The sequence below is a fragment of the Lontra canadensis genome, unplaced genomic scaffold (genome assembly GCF_010015895.1).
Source record: "Lontra canadensis isolate GAN:19392208 unplaced genomic scaffold, GSC_riverotter_1.0 scaffold28, whole genome shotgun sequence".
Lineage (NCBI taxonomy): Eukaryota > Metazoa > Chordata > Mammalia > Carnivora > Mustelidae > Lontra > Lontra canadensis.
The window spans coordinates 1,665,833-1,687,263 of NW_022631022.1; the positions used below are offsets into that span (position 1 = coordinate 1,665,833).

At 37.2% G+C, this 21,431-nt stretch overlaps 1 protein-coding gene across 10 annotated transcripts in view; it reads right to left on the reverse strand.

The window, feature by feature from the left end:
- MAP2K5 (mitogen-activated protein kinase kinase 5) overlaps nt 1-21,431 on the reverse strand; it is a 249,466-nt gene that overhangs the window by 143,948 nt on the left and 84,087 nt on the right. For all 10 annotated transcript variants that reach the window (XM_032864619.1, XM_032864618.1, XM_032864617.1 and 7 more), the window contains exons 10-12: nt 14,851-14,919; nt 14,669-14,750; nt 3,927-3,988 (exon numbers count right to left, since the gene is read on the reverse strand). In XM_032864619.1, coding sequence (XP_032720510.1) covers nt 3,927-3,988; nt 14,669-14,750; nt 14,851-14,919 — 213 coding nt within the window. The remainder of the gene's footprint in view (nt 1-3,926; nt 3,989-14,668; nt 14,751-14,850; nt 14,920-21,431) is intronic.

Genomic DNA, 21,431 nt, shown 5'->3' on the forward strand with positions numbered 1-21,431 from the left:
AAAAACAAGGAAACCTGCCATTATGAGGAGTAACTGAGTGATTTATATATATACTTTGAAAATGATGAGAAGAAGGTTGGGGCTAAATCTGGAAGGATTTTAGTTGATCAAGAAAGACTAAGAGCAATACTGAAAAGAGAAATGCAAAAGGAGAAAACCAATTTCCAAATACTAAAGATCTAGAAGAAGGAAAAATCTGTATCAATTAATGCTGAGATCGACATATTTTAGTTCTTAGAGGGGGATATACTCCTGAAAAATTTGCTAGCGAGGTATGATCATTTCCACAATAAGTTAGTCTGTTTTAAGAGAACAGAATACATTTCTATAGCAAATTATTTCTTCCAGGATTTGGAATAAGTGTCATTACAATAAAACACATATGTTCTGGACGGTAAGATAGTTAAAAAAAAAAAAGGAAAAAAGAAAATATCAAAATAGTAATAATGATAATGGACAGGGGAAGGAAATAGGCAAAAATATTTCCATAAATGCTTATAAAAATAACAGCAATAATGAAAACAATTTTTTCTTTGGGTGAATAAGATGAAGCCATCTTATTTAGTATGGAAGTAATCACCTCTTGAGTTCTGGAATTAGGGCTAAACTTCCCAATTTATAAGCTTAGTTGCATATTATAAAACCTTCCCATTAAAGATGGTTTGCGACTAAAAACTGGTCCCACAAAAAATGAATAACCAGTAAACACACAAGGGGAAGGCAATCCATACACTCAGCTCATCAGGCAAAAAAAAAAAAAAAAAAAAAGTAAAACAAATGCTGGTTTTGTGATACTTAATAAAATTATAAATCTTATTAGAGCTTCAAAAAGAATGTGTGATTTTTTCCAACTTTGTCAAAATAGACTACGTTTTCCTTGAGAAGCGTATAAAAAGCAGTGTAGAAGGAGCTAGAAATCTGTCCATTGAATCTCTAGAGGGTATTATTGGTATTCAGTATGCCAGGCTTCACAACGATGACTTGACAAAGCCTTGACACTAAAAGTACTTATATCTGCTGTCAATCACTCACTCCTTGACATGTCAAGTGCACATCCTTTCAGGGACAACTACAATTAACATTACCACTCAAAATACAGCACACAATGTCACTACTTCAGAAATGAGAGGAAAAATAAAACGTGCGAGGATGGCCAGGAATGGCAGAAAGGCATTCCTCTTTCTAGGGAACCACATTCAAATGGAAAGTGGGTAAAAATCACTGAGCAAGCTGGAAGGCTAAAATCGGCCAGTTTATGTGAATAGCTTTTTTCCTGGAAAAATATTCTCTTGCCATATATCCTATAAGAGAAGATTCAAACAATGCATCATATAAGCTGACAGGGGCCATCCTGTAACGAACCTTGGAGCTTTGGACATCCACAGCATGCCAGGTTATTAGAACCTGAGAAATACAGCTAACTGAGGAGAGGACGAAATGCCTAGATGTGGTTCTAAGACATGAAAGGAATCTGAAGCAATTCCATGTGTCACTCCACTTCTTTATCATATGTTTCTCTCTTTTTTTCCCCTCCCTCTCTCTCTCTCTCTCTTTTTTTTTTCTCTTTAACTTTGTTCTCCCTTTCAGGCCTTCCTCTCCTTTTTTCTCATTCTCTTAATAAAGGAGAGTGAAAGAGCATGGGGCCTGGGGTAAAACAGCACTGGGTTCGAATCTTAACTGATTAGTTATAGGTAACTTTAATTTTTCTAAAGCTCATCTTGCACATGTATAAAAACATGATCAGTAACCTACAATTTAGAGTTTGCAATAAAGATTAAATGACATAATATTTATACATAAATAAATAAAACGCTTCATCAACATTGGCACAGGGAGGTATTCGATACTATTTCTCTCCTCTCTCCTCTGATTCTGTTGCTTCTGACATGGCAAAGAGCAGCCATGTGCATTCTCGGGCCTCATGTAGGGAACTCAAAGAACAATGCTGATCTGTCTTCAGAACGGTAGAGGAGAGAAGACCTACAAACATCAGTTTACTAGTCTTATTTTGATTGGGGGAATCCTTCTGCTCCTGTCTGTCAACTGCAACAAATGATTATTCAAGTTTGTAGCCTAATCAAATTACATTAAAAAAATATGCTATGGAGGCATTGTGCAAGCTTAGGCCCCAGCAGAGTTTACAAGAAGTGGCAGATGAAGAGCTAAATTATCAAAAGCATTTCTTTTGCTCTGGCCACAAGCAGTTTTCATTCCTATGACCTGATGAGCCATAAAAGCTAAAGAAATTGGACACATTTTAGGGGGGGAGAAAACCCCCTAATTTTTAAAAAAAAAATGCAAGGGAAAATGTAAACAATGCTTTGTGCTAGCACTCATTTTAAGTGCCTTTAAAAATTATTTAAAATAATTTTTGTTGTACTTTCTATTACCCAAGAGGTAACCCCGGTATTTGAAGCCCGATTATTATTATTTTTGCTGACTCTATTCACTTCGCAGGCTTCTCACTCCAGTAGAATTGAAAAGACCAATGGCCTTGTGCGGATGCCCCACACAAGAGGGAGGTAAGATTTATGAAGTCCAGGAAGAACATGCTTCTCTGACTGAAGGAGGCAGATTCCTATTTTAGCCAAGTTCAACACATAATTGAGTATATAGAACTCATATACTTTTTTCTTTTTCAATTGGTATCCTTGCCTTTTTTTGCCCTTTATTATACGTGTTATTAAACTTTAGAGCCAGGAACTGCCAAAAGCCACAAAGCATTCATTCCCCTCTGAGATTAAAAGAGGAAATGAAACACTTTTATTTTCATCTAAAATAGTGATTTAAGTACTCAAATTTCATACTAAACTAATCTACCTAAACATGTAGATTAGAAGCTACTTAGCAAAAGCATCAGAAAACAAAGTTCTCATCACCGTGGGCAGTTCACACTAATAATTAGAAAGAAAAAAGGAAAGCTGTGAATTACAATGAACTGAGACCAAATAAGTGTCCATGTTGGATTAAAGGATTTGAGTTGTCAGTCTGATGTATAATGAATGCAAACATCAGCCATTTAATTAAATGGTACATGGTATAACCGCATTGTTCTGCATTAAACTGCTTAAGTTATCAGAGTGCCTTTAGTTTAGCAACTGTTTCCTATTACACCACCCCATGACTTCTCTTAGACGCTGTTCAGCCTGTATTATTCCAAATTTCAAATCTAGAGCTTATATAGTAATGTCAGACTAGTTAAAATATTCATCAATTAATGTGTGAATATAGAAAATAGGAAAACTGCTTTTAATCACAGAGGGAATAAGTTCTTAGACATCACTGGCAAAAAAATTAAAAACCAAGAAAAGAAAAAGTCTGCAAAAGTCTTTAAGAATAGTGTTTTCTTATAAATAGTTTTATTTTAATAATTTGGACTTGAAAAGTATTTTCTAATCACATGCTTAATATTACAAAATGTCCCCCAAACAGCTTTTTTTTTTTAATTAACATATACTGTATTATTTGCCCCAGGGGCACAGGTCTGTGAATCATCAGGCTTACACACTTCACAGCACTCACCACAGCACATACCCTCCCCAATGTCCATAACCCAACCACCCTCTCCCTACCTCCACCCCCCCAGCAACCCTCAATTTTTTTCCTGAGATACCAAACAGCTTTCTTGCTGAAGAACCTGGAAATGTTACTGGTTAGCAAGCATACTAAGGCCATGTAAACATATGAAAGCCGAAGAGGTCACAGTCCCCATAATCCTGAAGTATGTCATGTGACTGTATTGTTACTGTGGGTTGGTCTATGAAAAAAAGAAAATGCAAAAACGACAAAAGAAGAGAGCGGAAAAGGCCCTGGCAGTCAACAAGGACTGAAGAAAAAGAAAACATCCTGAGGATATAAGGGAAACAGATTAGACTAGAAAGATTCAATCACCCCAATTTCATAAGGTTGAAGCCATATATACTCACTGCTATTGCAATTCTTCCAAGGACATGCTCTGGAATTTTTCTATATACATCCAAGGAGCCCCCTGTAGAGACAGATATGTTGCATTATTATAAATAAAACTACCAGACGCTGCATTGAGTTTTTCCTCTGCGTATTCACTATGAGAATATTTTTTTTCTTCTCTTTCTACATTGTGCATTGGATGTCTAAGGTCAAACTGGTTTTTAGTCCAATTTTATTTATGACATAATATCATAATACAAGATGAAGCATAGCTAGATATTTCCATTTTATTTTCCAGAGTATAATCACATACTTGTAAAAACCGAAATAAACTAGTCAAGGGCAGGCTATGACTCACCACTTAATGTAAAATTAAATACATACACAAAACTAAAGATCAACAGGTCAACCACATTTAGGTATCTATCTATCTTGTGTAACAGTTTTTCTCAAATGTAAACCAGGACTCTCTCTTAGAATTTGCAAATTAACTAAACAAAGGGCAGTAACTATAAGGTCCAAAATACACATAAAAAAAATAATAAAGTAAAAGAGTATTATTAACATCTTTCTAAATGAATGTTGTCCTTCAAATTAAGTACCAAGACAAGCAATCAATCTATTCCAAAGATACTCAGTTCAAAATGTTTTAAAAATTCTCTTTGATATCACTCCGAAAACCACTTTATGAAGTAAAAAAGAAAAACCAATCTCCCTGTTTCATAATATTTTTCACTAAAATGGTATTCACTAACATCCTTCATCTTTCCCAAATCAATTGGTTCCAAAAACCAGACCATTAGACTGTAAACAGAAGGAGGACAGGGTCATGCTGTTTACTGGTTTTATGTTTTCATCCACCTGAAAATGAGCATTACTAGCAGACAGTAGCCATTTGATAAATATTCGTCAAATGAATCAACAGATAAACTCAAGTCCATGTGAACCTCACCAGACAGGTACAGCTGCTCTGGAGGCAGTTTCAAAAGAAGGAACCATGGCAATACTGGCATTGCTGAAAACAATTGCACTGCTTTCCCAGGTAACTATTTTAAAGGAACCAATATTCACTTGGAAGTATAAATTTGGGTATGGTTGTTACATTTTCAATCTCACACAAGTAATAGAAGAATTTCAGTAAGATAGGCAAAGAACCACTACTTCACTCATATTGACGATATGACTGTATGAGAGTTATTTAACAGTACATATTCATCCTTCTTTGAGTCAAGTTGAGGTGCAGTCTTTCAGTTCTTTTTTTAAAAGAGATTTTATTTATTTATTTGAGAGAGAGAGAACGCACAAGCAGGGGAAGGGGGAGAGGGAGGAGACTCCCTGCTGAGCAAGGAGCCTGATAAAGGGCTCAATCCCAGGACCCCGGAATCATGACCTGAGCGGAAGGCAGACACTTAACTGACTGAGCCACCCAGGTGCCCCTAGTCTTCCAGTTCTATAGAGGAATTATCCAGGATATCTGAGAAATAATTTCCATTTCAATCAGAGGCTAAAAATTCATATTTAACCACTTTACTAGTGGATGATTTGTAAGTATGCCTCATATGATACTAAAATGGAGCATGTTATTTTTTTGAAAAGAAGTTAAGTGCATTTCACAAATATGAGTATTTTTATATGTCAAGTTTTCCTAAAGCTGAACATCAGGAAAAAGTTATTTTTCCTATAAAAACCAATGATATCTATGACATACTTATAAAGCTACTGACTTTGTATTTATCCTGTTTAAAGCAGAAAAATGATTGCTTCTTTAGATAATTGTGACGTGTAGTTTCCAGATTCTTGCAAGAAGCTGGAAAACCATGGCATGGCTCAACTTTATGTTTGGCTCTGGGTGCGACCCGGAAGATAGTGAAAACAAACAAACAAACAAACAAAACCCACTTCTGCAATGAACTGAACCATCTTTATTTACTAAAAGAGCATTTTTATTATAGATGCAATAAAAGGGAAAATATGGTAAGAAAACATTTCATGTTCTCATTGATCTTTCAAATAAATTGGCAATTGCAAGAATAAACAGTCTCAAGAAGATCAAGCTTTACAGACTGGTATTTGGAAGACTGACAAATGCAGTGTCCTGAACCAGTCCCTTGAGAAGTGAAAGGAAGCCTGAGGGGTTCAACAGTAGGAGGTGCAAATCCATTCACACACACTAGTAAGAAGTCCTGAGACTTTTTTTTTTTTTAACATAAGATGTAAATCAGGGTTTAATTAGCTAAACAGACAATCAATAGTCAACAAGCTAAATGGAAAAGACAAAGATTACATTACTACCCTTCTTGGTAGAACAAGCCAAAAAAGAATCCCATTTTGAGGTAGTTCACTGGTTTTTGTAAATATCCATTAAATCTCTGTTATATCCCACTCTCCTTAGCCACCCACGTGGGTAAATATATACTGGCTCTGTGTCATCACATTCATCCTGCCCTTGACATAATCATTAGAGATAACTGTCAGAGACCAAAAAAGAAAAAAAAAAAAAAAAAAAAAGGATTTGGCAGATCCACTCAGAATCAAGAGATCCTATTAAGCTTAAAACGTTTTCTTTGTGAGATTAAATAATTCTTTGGCTAAAAATGAAAGTTTTCAGTTGAATTGTCACGGAGTTCTACTACCACTTCTATCTCACAGGGCTCTCCCCAAAAGGCAATTCTTAGACTCATCAAGTCACCCAACATTAGTGCTAGAGGGACATTAAAGATCAGTCCAATGACTTTGACAAGCAGGGGAAACTGAGTCCCAGAAAGGAAAGTCACAGCCATGAGTCAGGGGATGGCAGAGCTCAAGAAAGGTCTCAGCCTTTGAACTCCCAGAAATGCAAACATTTAAAAGGTTTCCCCATAACATCATAGAGCTTAAGAATCACATGTGAACTTTTTTACAGTTCAATGTAATGTGATATCACCATTACACACTCAGATATTTAATCTTAGCTGAGACATTGGTATTCAAGGCATTCAGAAACTCATTTCTATGTTACATAGTTGGTTTGAACCTTTTATTCACGAATCGGGGAGGACATCACTGGTTTGCTCTCTGTGACCTGTCACTTCCCTGAGTTCTCTGGCCTCAGATCACACAAGCCAGTCATTTCATTGCATGCCACTATCCACCATAGGAACCAGGAGGAAGAGTGCTAATACATTAGCAAAAAACCCCATCTCAACTGCCAAACTATATGCTTCTCTTGATGACTTAGGGCTATCATTTTCATGCAACTAAGCCAAAAGGATTCATGGTGTAAGGTCTGTGCTCAACTTAATACTGGGCTAAAATATAAAGTAGTATCTTGCATGTAAGATAAACACAAATATGAGGTAAATGAACGAGAAGCAACAATACTGTCATATTATCCCAAAAGTTTCCTTAAAATGACCATGATTATTATCAATACTAATAAAATTAAAATCTGGAACCATAAGCAAAAATTTCAGAAGCAGCTCTTTTAGCCTGTTAGTTGAAAAAAATAAAGAGTACTTTTTCTTTCAAGTACGAGTACTTGATACTCCCTTTCTTCCTCTACAACACGGGTTTTCTGGGGGAAAAAAAATGTATTCCCAAGAGGACAATCCAAGAACATAGGCATATATTCTGAGATGCTATATTTGAGCATTTCTGAGAAGACTGTTTTACTCAATGAGAAGACACATCATGGCCCTCCTTACTTGAATCCTTCCAATGGCGCCCTATTTCAGACTGAAACACAACTTCCTTACATGGCCTACACAATCTAGCTTCTGCTTACTTCTCTGGCCCCCTGTCCAGCCCCAGGGCCTCTCACTGCGACTCGCTAGTCACTCTGGCCTTCTTGTGGGGCCCTGATTACACCAAGCTTGCTCCCACCTTGTGCATTTATACCAGATACTACGTCTTCCTCGAAGATGTTCCCTATGATCTTTCCTATATGCCTCACTGACACTAAAGTCTCTGCTAAAATATCACTCCCATAAAAAAGCCACCTGTGACCATCCTCTCTAGCTCCTCCTCTCCTATAGTCATCATCTGCCCTGCTTTATGTTCTAGCAAGATTTATCCCTCTCGGAGAGTGTACTGTGTGTTTCTTCTTAGCCTCCCCTTCTAGAATTTAAGTGCCACAATGACAGGAATTAAGTCCTATTCACTACTGTATTCCCAGGTTTAGAACAGTGTCTGAAGGAAAGTGCTCAATAAATAGAGACAAAGGACTAATATAAGAATTAAAACAGTGAGAAGCTACACTAAAGGAATAGTACTAGGGTTGGGAGAAAGTTGTCAATAAGTTTAACGGCAATGGGAAAGGAAATGATGGAAGGTGGTACACAGTTTTTGGTCCATATATTTCTGAGTATATTTTGCTGTATTATAGAGAAGGAAGATCCAAAAGAGAGAGGGTGACGGGTGGAGACAACACCAGCAAGTGGATGCGCCACCTGAGGGCTGACCTTGGGCAGCCCTTCATGTGCAGGGAGGGCCAGGTGGGTGCATATGTGACTAAGCTACAGGTGGAGGCACAAGCAACTGGGAGAGCTCACACCTGAAAAACTACATGATCTTGGAAGGAGGAAGTCCAATCTGGGAAAGGGGAATGAAATTGTAGGAGAGCTGATGTAGTAAATAACAGAAAGATGGGAACTGGAGAACAAACTGCAAAAAGTGGGAAATTTCAGTGTTCAGGGACTGATTAGCATGAAGGAAAGGGAAGCTGCCAAGGAGCGGGTAGAGAGGGGCTTTAGGCAGCTGAAGTCCAGAAAGGAGTCATCTCAAAAAAGACAGGTCAATCTAGATGATCAAGTGAATGTTTTAAGGTAAGGACTTAAAGTATTAAAAATGTGTCATCTTTGGGGCGCCTGGGTGGCTCAGTCGGTTAAGTGTCTGACTCTTGGTTTCAGCTCAGGTCATGATCCCAGGGTCTTGAGATGGAGCCCCACACAGGGCTCTGTGCTCAGCCTGGAGTCTGCTGGAGATGCTCTGTCTCTTCCCTCTCCCTCTCCCTCTGCTCCTCCCCCCTTGCTTGCTCTCATTCTCTCTAAAATAAAAAAATAAAATCTTTAAAGAAATGAAAGGGAGTGCTTCAAACTGAACGAATTTCAGAGGGAAGTTGCCAGACAGTAACTCAAATCCACACAAAGAAATACAGTACACTGGTAAAGGTCACTATAAGGTAGACATAAAAGACAAGATAAGTGTATTTTTTGTTTTTAAGACTTTTTCTCCTATCTGATTTAAAAGAGAACTGCATAAAGCAGTAAGTATAATCTGTGTTAATAAGCATACAACCTATAAAGATGTAACTTATAAGGCAATAACAGCACAAAGGAGAGGGAAAGAATGGAGCTATAGAGGAGCAGTGTTTTTATGTACTAAAAAAAAGTCCGTATTAATCTGAACTAAGTTGTTACAAGATAAAATGTTAATTATAATCTCTAGGAAAACCAGAAATATAACTCAAAAAATACAGTAAAAGAAACCACAAGAGAATTTAAACAATACATTAAAAAGTATCTATTTAACATAAAATACAGCAGTAATGGTGAAACAGGAACATAAAAGATATAAGACTTAAAGAAAACAAGTAGTAAAATGACAGCTATGAAACCTACCTTTCTGGTAATTATATTAAAGATTTAGTTATTATTTTGGATGGGGGAAGGGCAGAGGGAGAAAGAATCCTAAGCAGACACCACACTGAGCACAGAGTCTGATGTGGGGCTCCATCTCAAGACCCCAAGATCATGACCTCAGCTGAAACCAAAAGTCAGACACTTAACCGACTGAGCCGCCCAGATGCTCTTGGTAACTACATTAAATGTAAATGAATTAAGTACTGACAGATTGGCAGAAGAGATTAAAAAATGACCCAACTCTACGATGTCTACAAGCGATGCACTTTAGATTCAACGACTCAAATAGGTTTAAGACCAAACAATAGCAAAAGATATAACAAGCTAATAATAATCAACAGGGAGTTGGGATGACCATACTAATATTAGACAAAATAGGCTTTTAGACAAATATAGTAACTACAGACAAACACATTTTATAACGATAAAAGAGTCAATCCATTGTGAAGATAGAACAATTATAAACACATATGCACCTAACAAAAGAACATGTGAAGCATAAATTGAAGTGAGAAACAAGACAACAAAAAATATTACTTGGAGACTTCAATATCCCACTTTTTTTTTTTTTTACATTATGTTCAATTAGCCAACTTATAGTACATCATTAGATTTTGATGCAGTGTTCAACGAGTTGTGTATAACACCCAGTGCTAATCACCTTGGACAGCCACATGCAGAAGAATACCCACTTTCAAAAGTGAATAGAAATATACTGAAGAGAAACAAGAAAACAAAACATTTAAGCTGTAAATCAGCTAGACCTAACAGACATCTAAAGAACATCTCACCAAACAATAGCGGAATACACTTTTCTCAGGTGCAAATGAAACATTCTCCAAAATATATAATGTTAAGGCATAAAACAAATCTCAATAAATTTAAAAGGACCAAAATCATATAAAGTACGTTCCCGACCTCAAAAGAATATTAGAAATCAACAAGAGAAGGACATTCAATGTGGAAAATGATACACTCTTAATTGAAAATGGGTCAAGAAAGAAACTGCAAAGGATTTCCTATGTGGGAATTAGAAGATACTCTGAAATAAATGAAAATGAAAACACAACATATCAAAACTTCTAGGATGTAGCTAAAGCAGTGCTTAGAGGGAAATGTATACCTGCAAATACCTACATTAAATAAGAAAGATTTCAAATCAGTATCCTAACATAAACATTACTCTTCCAAAAACTAGAAGAGGAGAAAACTTTCCAACTCCCTCTTTGAGGACAGAATTATCATTATACCAAAATCAGACAATGACATTATAAGAAAAGAATACTATAGACCAATATTCCTTAAGAATATAAATTCAAATTCCTTAACAAGATACAACAAATTGAATCTAGCAACATATAAAAAGGGTTACACATTAAAACCAGGTGGAATTATCTCAGCAATACAAGACTGGTTCAACATGCAAAAATCAATTAATGCAATACTCCATAATTGTGGGATAATGGATTTAAAAGCATGACCATTTCTTTTTCTTTTTTTCTTAAAGATTTATTTATTTGAGAGAGAGAGAGCATGAGGTGGGAGAGGATCCAAGGGAGAGGGAGAGAATCTTAAGCAGACTCTGCACTGAACATAGAGCATGACATGGGGCTCGATCTCACAACCCTGAGATCATGACCTGAACTGAAATCAGGAATCAGACACTTAACCAACTAAGCCACACAAGCACCCCGAATGACCATTTCCATAAACACAGAAAAACCACGTGAAAAAATCTAATGCCTTTTTATGATAAAATACTCAACAAACTTGGAGAAGGGGACTCTGACAACCCAATAAAGGACATCTACTAAAATCCCACAACTAATACCACGCTTAATAGTGAAAGACTAAGAGTTTCTCCTCTAGGATCAGAAGCAAAAGAAAGATGTCTGCTCTCACCACTTCTATCTGACACTGTACTGAAGGGTAGCCAGGGTAGTTAAGCAAGAAAGAGAGACAAAAAGCATCCAGATTGGAAAGAAAGAACTAAAACTACATCTATTTGCAGGTGCCATGATCTATCTAGAAGACCTTAAGGAATCTACAAAAACCTATTAGGGTTAAGATACAAGTTTAGCAAGGTAGGAGGATACAAAATCAATACACAAAAATCATTTAGATTTCTATATGCTATCAATGAACAATTAAAAATGAAATTAAAAGTTCAATATACAATGGTATCAAAGAATATTTAGGAATAAATTTAACAAAAGAACTGTAAAACTTGATCATCAAAAACTATAAAACATCGCTGAAAAAAATTAAAGATGATCTAAATAAATGGCAAGATACTCTGTGTTCGTGGAGTGGAAGACTTAATATTGGTAAGTTCGCAGTACTCCCCAGACTGATCTCTAGATTCACTGCAATCTGTATTAGAATCCTAGCTGGACTTTTTTTGGTGTGTGTGTGCAAATTTGGCAAGCTGATTATAAAATTCACATGAAAATCCAAGGGACCCAGAATAGCCAAAATAATCTTGAGAAAGAATAAAGCTGGAGTACTCACATGCCTTAATTTAAAAACTTAACTACAAAGCTAAAATAATCTAGAATACTAAAGTAAAAGTAAGCAAGTACAGTCAGATACTGCCACAAGGATGGGAAAATAGATCAATGGAAGAGAATCAAGAGCCCAGAAATGTATTTCATGGTCAATAAATTTTTGACGAGAGTGCCAAGAAAATTCAATGAGAAAGAATAATCTTTTTAACAAATGTTGCTAGGACTAACTGGATATTCACAATGAAAAGAACGGTTTAGACTCTATACCATATTCAAAATAGATCAAAAACTTAAATGTAAGAGTGAAAATTATAAAGCTCTTAGAAGAAAACAGGTGTAAATTTTCAATAGTTTCTTACATATGACATCTAAAGCAACCAAAGGGAAAAACAGATGAACTGAACTTCATCAAATTTTAAAACTTTCGTGCCTCAAAGGACACTACCAAGAAAATGAAAAGACAACTGACAGAATGGAAGAAAATATTTGCAAATCATACATCTGATAAGAGCCTAGTATACAGAATATAAAAAGAATTCTTAAAACTCAACAATAAAGCGGCGCCTGGGTGGCTCAGTGGGTTAAGCCTCTGTCTTCGGCTCAGGTTATGATCTCAGGGTCCTGGGATCGAGCCCCGGATCAGGCTCTCTGCTCAGCACGGAGCCTGCTTCCCCCACTCTCTCGGCCTACCTGTGATCTCTCTCTGTCAAATAAATAAATAAATCTTTAAAAAAAAAAAACAACTCAACAATAAAAACACAAGTAAGCCAGGTAAAGATAGACAAAGGATTTGAATACACATTTCTCCAAGAAAGGTATACCAATGGCCAATAAGCACATACAAATACTGTCAACATCATCAGTCATTAGGAAATCTAAATCAAAACTAAAGAGATACTGTTTCTCACCAGGCTATTAAAAAAAAAAAAGACACACAATAACAAGTGTTGGCAAAGACATGGAGGAATTGGAACCCTCATACATCGCAGCTATACAGGTAAACGGTGTGAAATCGAATGCAACAGTTTGGCAGTTCCTCAGAAAATTACACACAGAGTTACCATACGGCCTAGCAATTTAACTCCTAGATCTATACACTCAAGAGAACTGAAAACATATGTCCATACAAAAACTTGTACACAAATGCACAGAGCAGCATTATTCGTAACAGCCCCAAAGTAGAAACATCCCAAGTGCCCATCAACTGATGAATGAATGAATGAAATGTGGTAGGTCCGCACAATGGATTATTATTTGGCCATAAAAAGGGATTAAAATACCGATACATGCTACAACATGGATAAACCTAAGTATAAGAAGGCAGGCACAAAGGTCACCTGCTGCATGGTTCCATTTACATAAGAAGTCCAAAATAAGGAAATCTGGAGACAGAAAGTAGATTAGTTGTTGCCACAGACTAGAGGAAAGAAGGAAGAGCGAGTAGCTGCTAACAGCTAAGGTTTGTTTCTGGGGTGATCAAAATGTTTTGGAATTAGTGATGGTGAGGTGGCACAACCTTGTAAATATACTCAAAACCACTGAATTGTATATGTCAAAATGGTGAGTTGTATGGTGATTAAATATGCCATCTCAATAAATACGTATTTTAATGAAACTGAATTTAGGACACATGACATACCTTATTATAGTAGCAAGGTTGGCTTGTTAAAAAGTCTTGCAACACATGAACTAGTTGCTTTAGTGATAGACTGAGAATCCCCCAAATGAACTGAGTATAAAAAAAAGTTGAGGTGTTTTTTTTAAGATTTTATTTATTTATTTATTTGACAGACAGAGATCACAAGTAGGCAGAGAGGCAGGCAGAGAATGAGGAGGAAGCAGGCTCCCCACTGAGTAGACAGCCCAATGTGGGGCTCAATCCCAGGACCCTGGGATCATGACCTGAACTGAAGGCAGAGGCTTTAACCCACTGAGCCACCCAGGCACCCCGAAAGTTGAGTTTTAATGTGCTAGACACTGAAAAACTGAATATGTAAAATCTAAAGACTACTTTGATTTAAAATGGGTAAATAACAATGACGACACCATTTCAGGGATAGGGTACCAAGGAATCTGCATTTTGCCCAAATATTCAGATCAAGAAAGAGTTACCAACATAGAAATGAATGAAAAATACAGATGAAAGGAAAGGGCTAGAGTCCAAAGAAAACTAAACACATCTTGGCTAAACAGCTGTGTTGAAAAACAATTTCTTATCTTGCAATTAAGAACCGATTTCTTTCTAAAAGACACAGGACATTGGGTTAATAGATTTCTTTAAAAGAAAATCTGTTTTGGCTATTGAAACATTAAAAGAACAGAACATCTGTTTTGCAAGTAAAGACAGATTGTAGGGAAGAATCAAATATCAAACCACAGATTAGACCAGCATTTAATCTGTTCTATTTAAATTTTCAATAAAAGTAAATGAAATTACATTCTTGAAATTATAGCTCAGCTGTAAATATTTAACACCAGGAACCTCTAACACTGAGATGTTTTAGAGTATAAAGGAGATAATTATTAGTATATTTTAATTATTTTTAATTCTATTTGACATCTATATCAGAACCAGGTTTTAAAGTATGCTACCTCCCAAATCATTTTTAAAGTATTATAATAGGGAAAACTCACCATCCATGAATTCTGTACATATTGAAATCCTGTTTTCTACGAAAAATGCACCATAAAACCCTATGATATATGATGAATCACACTGTAACAAAAATAAGACAAAGGTAGTTAAAAAAACAAACAAACCTGCAAGCCAATACCGTAAAATGCTTTATGAGAGAAAATGCCCAAGAAAAGATTACCTTATAAAGAATTTCCAATTCAGACATAATTTGCTTCTGAAGTTCCAGTGTAATATCTAGTAGTATGACCTAAATACACAAAGGAATCAACATTTACACATATATTCACCTTTAAATTAAGTATAGCTATACTCACTATGAAATATAAAAAGGAAAAAATGTGTTTTTTCCTCTCTTCATTGCCCCTTTTTTTCCTCTCCACTACTATAACCCCCAGGAATACGAACTGTACTCACATCTGCCTAACCCTTTGTATTGGGGGAGGTGGTACAGAAGTGATTGATGGGACCAAGGAAAAAGCCAGGTCTCAAAGGTCAGTATTAATGGCTTTAAAAGTCAGTTAAGTTATAACACCCTTAATTTATACACCCTATTTTGGCCACATTGGTTATTTCCAGAAAAGGAAGAAAGGAATGACCCTGAAACCATTTAAAAAAAAAAAAAAAAAAAAAAAGTCTTGTAATGCAGACACTAGGTGATAAGCAGAGAGGATGAGGAGTAAAAATAACATTTAAAGTAGGTTTTTTTTTTTTTTTTTTACTATGAGGAAGTAAAGAGTTTTAAAAACATGTCACCTTTTTATATCTTTCAAAGTCATGTTCCTTTGCTAATACTGTAATAAAATGCTGGAGCTTGAAGGAGCCACAGAAATTATTTCATCTAAGTTTCTTGTTTTAAAGGAGGAAACCAAGGTGCTGAGAAGCCACACAGCCTGGCAATGTCAAGGTCCCTCCCTGATTCCCAGATGCCTCTTAGAATGTCCTGGTGGTTTACAGTTTTTCCTTGAAGTATCAACCACTGAGGAAGATTGGTAACATGGAAATGTAAAACAATTTACAAGCTTACTTAGAATAAAGTAATTTCAAACACTGGTTTCTTAAGAAAGGAGACCATCAACTGTTCAAATTTTACTCAACAGTTCAGTGAAGCCAATTCAAGGGAAATTGTTTTTACTTAAAAAAGTGCTGGGAATAAAACAGGTGAAAGATACTTTTTAAGATTTGTGGCAGAGTTTCTGGCTCTTGACATTTCTAGGAAAAAACTTAACATTCATGATTACCATGATAGCGTGGTTATACACCATCCAACACTGAACCACATTTTGTATTACAACCTCAGAATATATGCACTCACACTGGGGGAAAAAAAAAAAAACCCATAAATTATGAATTGAAAACTGCTGACAGAGCAAGGAAAGAAAAGGATAATTCTAAAACACACATTTTATGGTACTGACATCCACTTGGGGGAGGGGAACGTGGGGGGAAAAGGCATGGCCGGTTTCTATCAAGAGTTTTTGCTTTAGGGTTATTTATAAAAGCTCTCACTAAACTAGATTGTAAGTGTAATACAAAACTGCCAAGAAGCATTTAAACATTGCTTCCGATCAATAGTCATTTGCCAACAATATTCACTTACATTTTTGTTCCTGTATAAAACTCAGCGACAAAATAAATTCGTCTAGTGTTGTTTCAATTCCATGCCATAAAATACCAAAACAATTCACACCACTATGTCAACTACAGGGACTCTTTCACCCCAAAAAAACTACTAAAAGGAATGAACTTATTATTTACCTCAGAGCAGTCATTCTCAACCCTGGCTTCATGTTATAATTACTTTTATATAAAGGTATTTATATCAATACATGAAGGTACTTTAAACAAATCCTGGTGTATAGGCCTTACCCCCAGAAGAATGGAATCAATCTTGGGTTGGGCCCACATCTTAATATTTGTAAAAAACTCTCCACCTGATTTCTAACCCACAGTAAGGTTGAGAACCATTTATCTAAGGTTTCGAAAATGCCATTTATTCAGTACTCTGTATGACTAATGAGACATACTGCATCTCTAGGCCCCCCTTCCAGAAATGATGGGACTCCACATGGTGAGCAAACACCTTGCCATTAACCCCACAGTACTGGCTACAGACCTATCATTCCCTTGGATCAAGCATCTTAAATAGGTGCCCATGGCCTAGCATAACATTAAAACTCTAGCATGACATTCAAAGAATTCTTCCACAATCTAGTTATTCCAACTCCTTTTCCCACTCTCCCCACCACAAACCCAACTGTCATGTGAAGCCAGATGATATGAAAGGCAGCCATGCTCACCCCATACCACCCACGCAGAAACGGGTACTTTGTACTGGTGGCCCACACACAGGTCCTGTGCTTTTCCCACTTTCAGTCTTTGCTTCTGATGTTCCCCCAACTTGAGGTGTGCCTCTTCACTCACCCCACAGTTACTAATCATAAAAACCTTTCTCATCTTTTGGACCCAGCCTGAATGCCACTACCACCTCCATGAAGCCAGCCCCAAAGCCCTCTACCAGAATTTATCTCTAGCTCTGGCCCTTAATATTGTACCTTCTCACATTCAGCTGTGGCATTCACGCCTATCTACTAAAACCGAAGCCTAGAGAGTAAAGCAGCTCTAAGTCCCACGAAGGCAAGGACTGAGTCTCGGGCATCTTTCCCTGGTCCCCCTACTCCTACACCCAGCATCCCAAGCAAGGTCTTACTTATAGTAGTGCCCATGAAGTGATGTGGGATTTAATTACAGTGCTCCTTACAACCATAACCCTCTAAATAAGCAGCTGTTTCTAGACAGAAAGGAGGCTGCTTGATTTCTACCGCTGAATTTAACACTGAAGGCAAAAACACCAAAATAAATAAAAGTGCCACACTGACCTAAAATGTAGCAAGTTTTGTGGGGCCAAACCACTGCATACCAGTGTGTCTGGATCATCCTTGGTATCTCTTATGGTTCAGAATAGTGGAGATCCCATAATGGTGCAAAAGTGAATAACGTACTTTCTGGAACTTAAGAGGGAATGTAAAATTCACCTTAAAATAACTCTGCAGAAATGCTCTTCCATTTTCTGGGAGACTTGTAGGTAGAAGGTTAATTCTCCTTTCCTTGGGCATTCCTGGGAGAGAGCTTTTAACTACTAAAAATAAGTCCAATTCCTTATTTGAAAGCAATGGAAAAAAGCCTGGCAAATTCCAATCTTTTTTTTTTTTTTAAGATTTTTATTTATTTATTTGACAGACAGAGATTACAAGTAGGCAGAGGAGATAGGCAGAGAGAGAAGAGGAAGCAGGCTCCCCGTCGAGCAGAGAGCCCAATGCGGGGCTCGATCCCAGGACCCTGGGACCATGACCTGAGCCGAAGGCAGAGGCTTTATTTAACCCACTGAGCCACCCAGGCGCCCCTCCAATCTTTTTTTAAAGAACAAGGAAAGTATAGATTCCTTGAGTCTTCATTATTATTGTGATTTTTTTCCTTCTAAGGAAGAGCTCCCTTTTTCAAACTGGAGAGGATCTGCACATGAAGGATTTCAGGGAGAAAGGGTTAAGGGAGAAGCTAAAGTACCTGGGCGCGTTTCTGCTGCTCTCTACTACACCTCCAGGACAAATAAGGATGAGTTGTCAGGTTAAATACGAGCAGTCAAGTGACTAAATTATAATTTACTCTGTGCTCAATTTAAATTAGTGTGAGGCTATTAAAATATACAGTATAAATACGGCAATTCATCACAAGCTGTCATGGATGACTTCATTTATTTGCTGGAGTGGCACACGCTCCACTAAAGGGAAGGAGAGCAAAATCACAGGTCAAATTAAGCCTCTATTCTGTCTTAATTCGCTTACTTAATCTATGGCGACATAATTGTCTTTTACAGTATGTACAACTCAGAAAGGAAATTTGGGAGGATTACAGTCAGTATACAAATGATTAATCAAATGGTCCATTTAAATGCTAGTTTAAAAGCAGCAGAAACCCAAAGCAGTCAAAGAATGATAATCAGCACATGCTATATACAAACTAAGAAATTTCTTCTTAGGTGCCTTTTTCCCAATTAGAAAATAAAAAATAATAGGAAATCTATTAGGCTGTACTTTGAAAGATTTTATAGAATACATTAATGAAATAAAAAGGCTCTGTTTGCCAAGATGGCTAACAGTATTTTTATTTGTTTTCTGCTCTACCTGTTTGCAACTATCTTGCTTACTTCCACCCCTGCCCCCCAATAAAGCGAGTTAGAAACACATTTCATGAGTTAGTCATTATCAAACAGTTATCTTTGGTTAGCATTTTCCAAAATGTTCTCTTGAAGGTAGAAATTTTTCTAAATTCACTGGTATAAAATAAAAACCCAAGGTATTTCTATCTTTTTAAAATATCAGAAAAAAGAAAAAATATTGGAAATGATGTTTTCCCACCTTTGAAGTCTGAAAGGGGAAACACTACAATATTCTTTTGTTAGCTAAAAAAAGTAAGAACATTTAGAAATACAAAAAATAGAAATATTTTGAGTAGGAAGAGAAATGGGATGGATTTTCAAGGACTCTCATCTAATTGCTCCCACAAACATCCAAAGTGTTGGTCCAACTGACCACTTGGCTTGGGAAATTAAATTTCCCTCATCATTCTATGCGGGCGTCAGAACCCTGCAGGTGATTCTGTTTAGACAAGGACTGTGATTTGCTGCTCTTCGCAATCCCTCTGTGACATGAGGCAGCCCCATTGCACAGCTGAGGTCACAGAGAGGTTCAAGTGACATGCTTGAAGTCACACAAAAGTCAGGAGAGGGTCAGGAAAAGATCAAATGCACTTCTAACTCTTAACCTTTCATTTCACCCATACACACACACACACACACACACACACACACACACACACACACTAAGAGCTACTCTAGGTGAGAGCAATGGTCCATACAATGAACACTGTGGTTTATTTTGTATGTGAGCTGAACCTGCTTTCAAGATGCTGCTTCAAAAGATGAATGAATGAAGAACAAATGAAAGAAATTTACCTATTCAGTCATTCAACAAATTATGTGTTGAACATCTAGTTATTACATGCAATCCTCTATGTAGGGCCAAGTGCAAGGTTCTGCATGATTCCATGAGTAAGACAAGAAGATAAATAAAATGTGTTCTCTACTTACAAAGAGATTTCAATGTAAGGAGAGAATGCACACGTATATTAATAGCAAAATACAAGGCAGTATGTGATAACATCCATAAGAAACACATATGGAGAATTCTAGAGAGGTTCAAAGGAAAAAGTGAGTGAGTGATAGGCAGACCATATGTGACAGTATTTATCTATGTGAGTTCAACAGAGGAGTGGGCTTTGGAGCTGACCCTTGAAGGGTGTTAAGAATTTTGATAGGTAGAGACATGGGTGAAGGCATTCTAATTAGAGAAAAAGACGTGAATCAAAGTGTTGAAGTGTGAAAGTACCTGGGTTCAGATAAAGCAATGAGTTCAACTTAAAAGCAGCACAGCATTCAGACACATGAGATAATGCTATAAAAAGCAGGCTGATGACATACTGTGGAAGATCCTGAGTTTCAGCCCATAGAGTTTTCAGTTTATCTGGGAGTAATGTAGAGTCCTGGAAGACTTTTGAGAGGGGAGGAGATGGGACCAGAACTATGCTCCGGGAAGGCAGATCCAAGGATAGTGAGCAGCAATATGGTACACAGTTTGAGAGCATGAACTTGGGGCAAGACTTGCCTGACTTCAAATTCTAGTTCTACTGGTTGTGGGACCTTCAGCAAGCTATTTATTAATTCATAATTAAATGAGGAAAGGGTCCACACAGTGCCTATCAGTACAGTATAAATGATCAATAAATGGTAGCTTCCACTTTTGAGAGAGCACTTTAAACACAGTTCAGTGTCTGACAAGAGACAAAACAAGCACCTGGACTAGAGTGGTGACAAGAAAGGAAGAGATCCAAAACAAAACAAAACAAAACAAAACAAAACTGAACCCAGAAAGATTAAGAGGCTTCCAGATATTAACAACAGTTAAAACTAGGACAATGATCCTTGAGATATGGAAAACAAGTAAGAGGGGCCCTATGATTGTCTAGTTTACCAACTGGACAGTGTGCAGGCTTCTGTACAGGGTGGAAATTCCAGGCAAAGCTCAGCCATCTCCCTCTGCTGACAAGATGGAAGCCAAGGCAGCAACAGTTCCCTGGCAGAAGGCCAAAGGGAGGGGCCTCCAGGGATCTGCCTAGGGGCCCCTGGAGTCTTCAGCTGATTAATGATCAATCAGTACCTGGATGTCAGGAAACCATGTGAGGTCAAGGAAAGAGCCACCAGAAAGGACCAGAGGAAACAATCTCCAGATCTCACACTAAGTAGAAGGAGTCTGTGTTCCCACAAGGGAGGGGGGAAACCTGATAACTGTCAGAGCACTGGTAGAATATACAGAAGACAGCTGCCTTAATTGAGTGGGGTAAATTAGTTCCCAACTAACCACTGGGCTGGTCCCAACTAATAAAGCTTAAAAGCAAGTCTTGAAAGGATCAAACTGTTTCAAAGTCACTAAACAGCATCTCAGAATAAGCTCAAGAATATTTATAAGAATGCAAAAAAAAAAAAATCTAGTGTCTATGATGCTTGATGAGCATCCAATCTTAATGATAAGATTTTTTAAAAAATAAGAAAATACTGGGCACCTGGGTGGCTCAGTAGCTTAAGCGGCTGATTCCTGATTTTAGCTCGCGTCATGATCTCAGAGTCCTGGGATCGAACCCCGCGTCAGG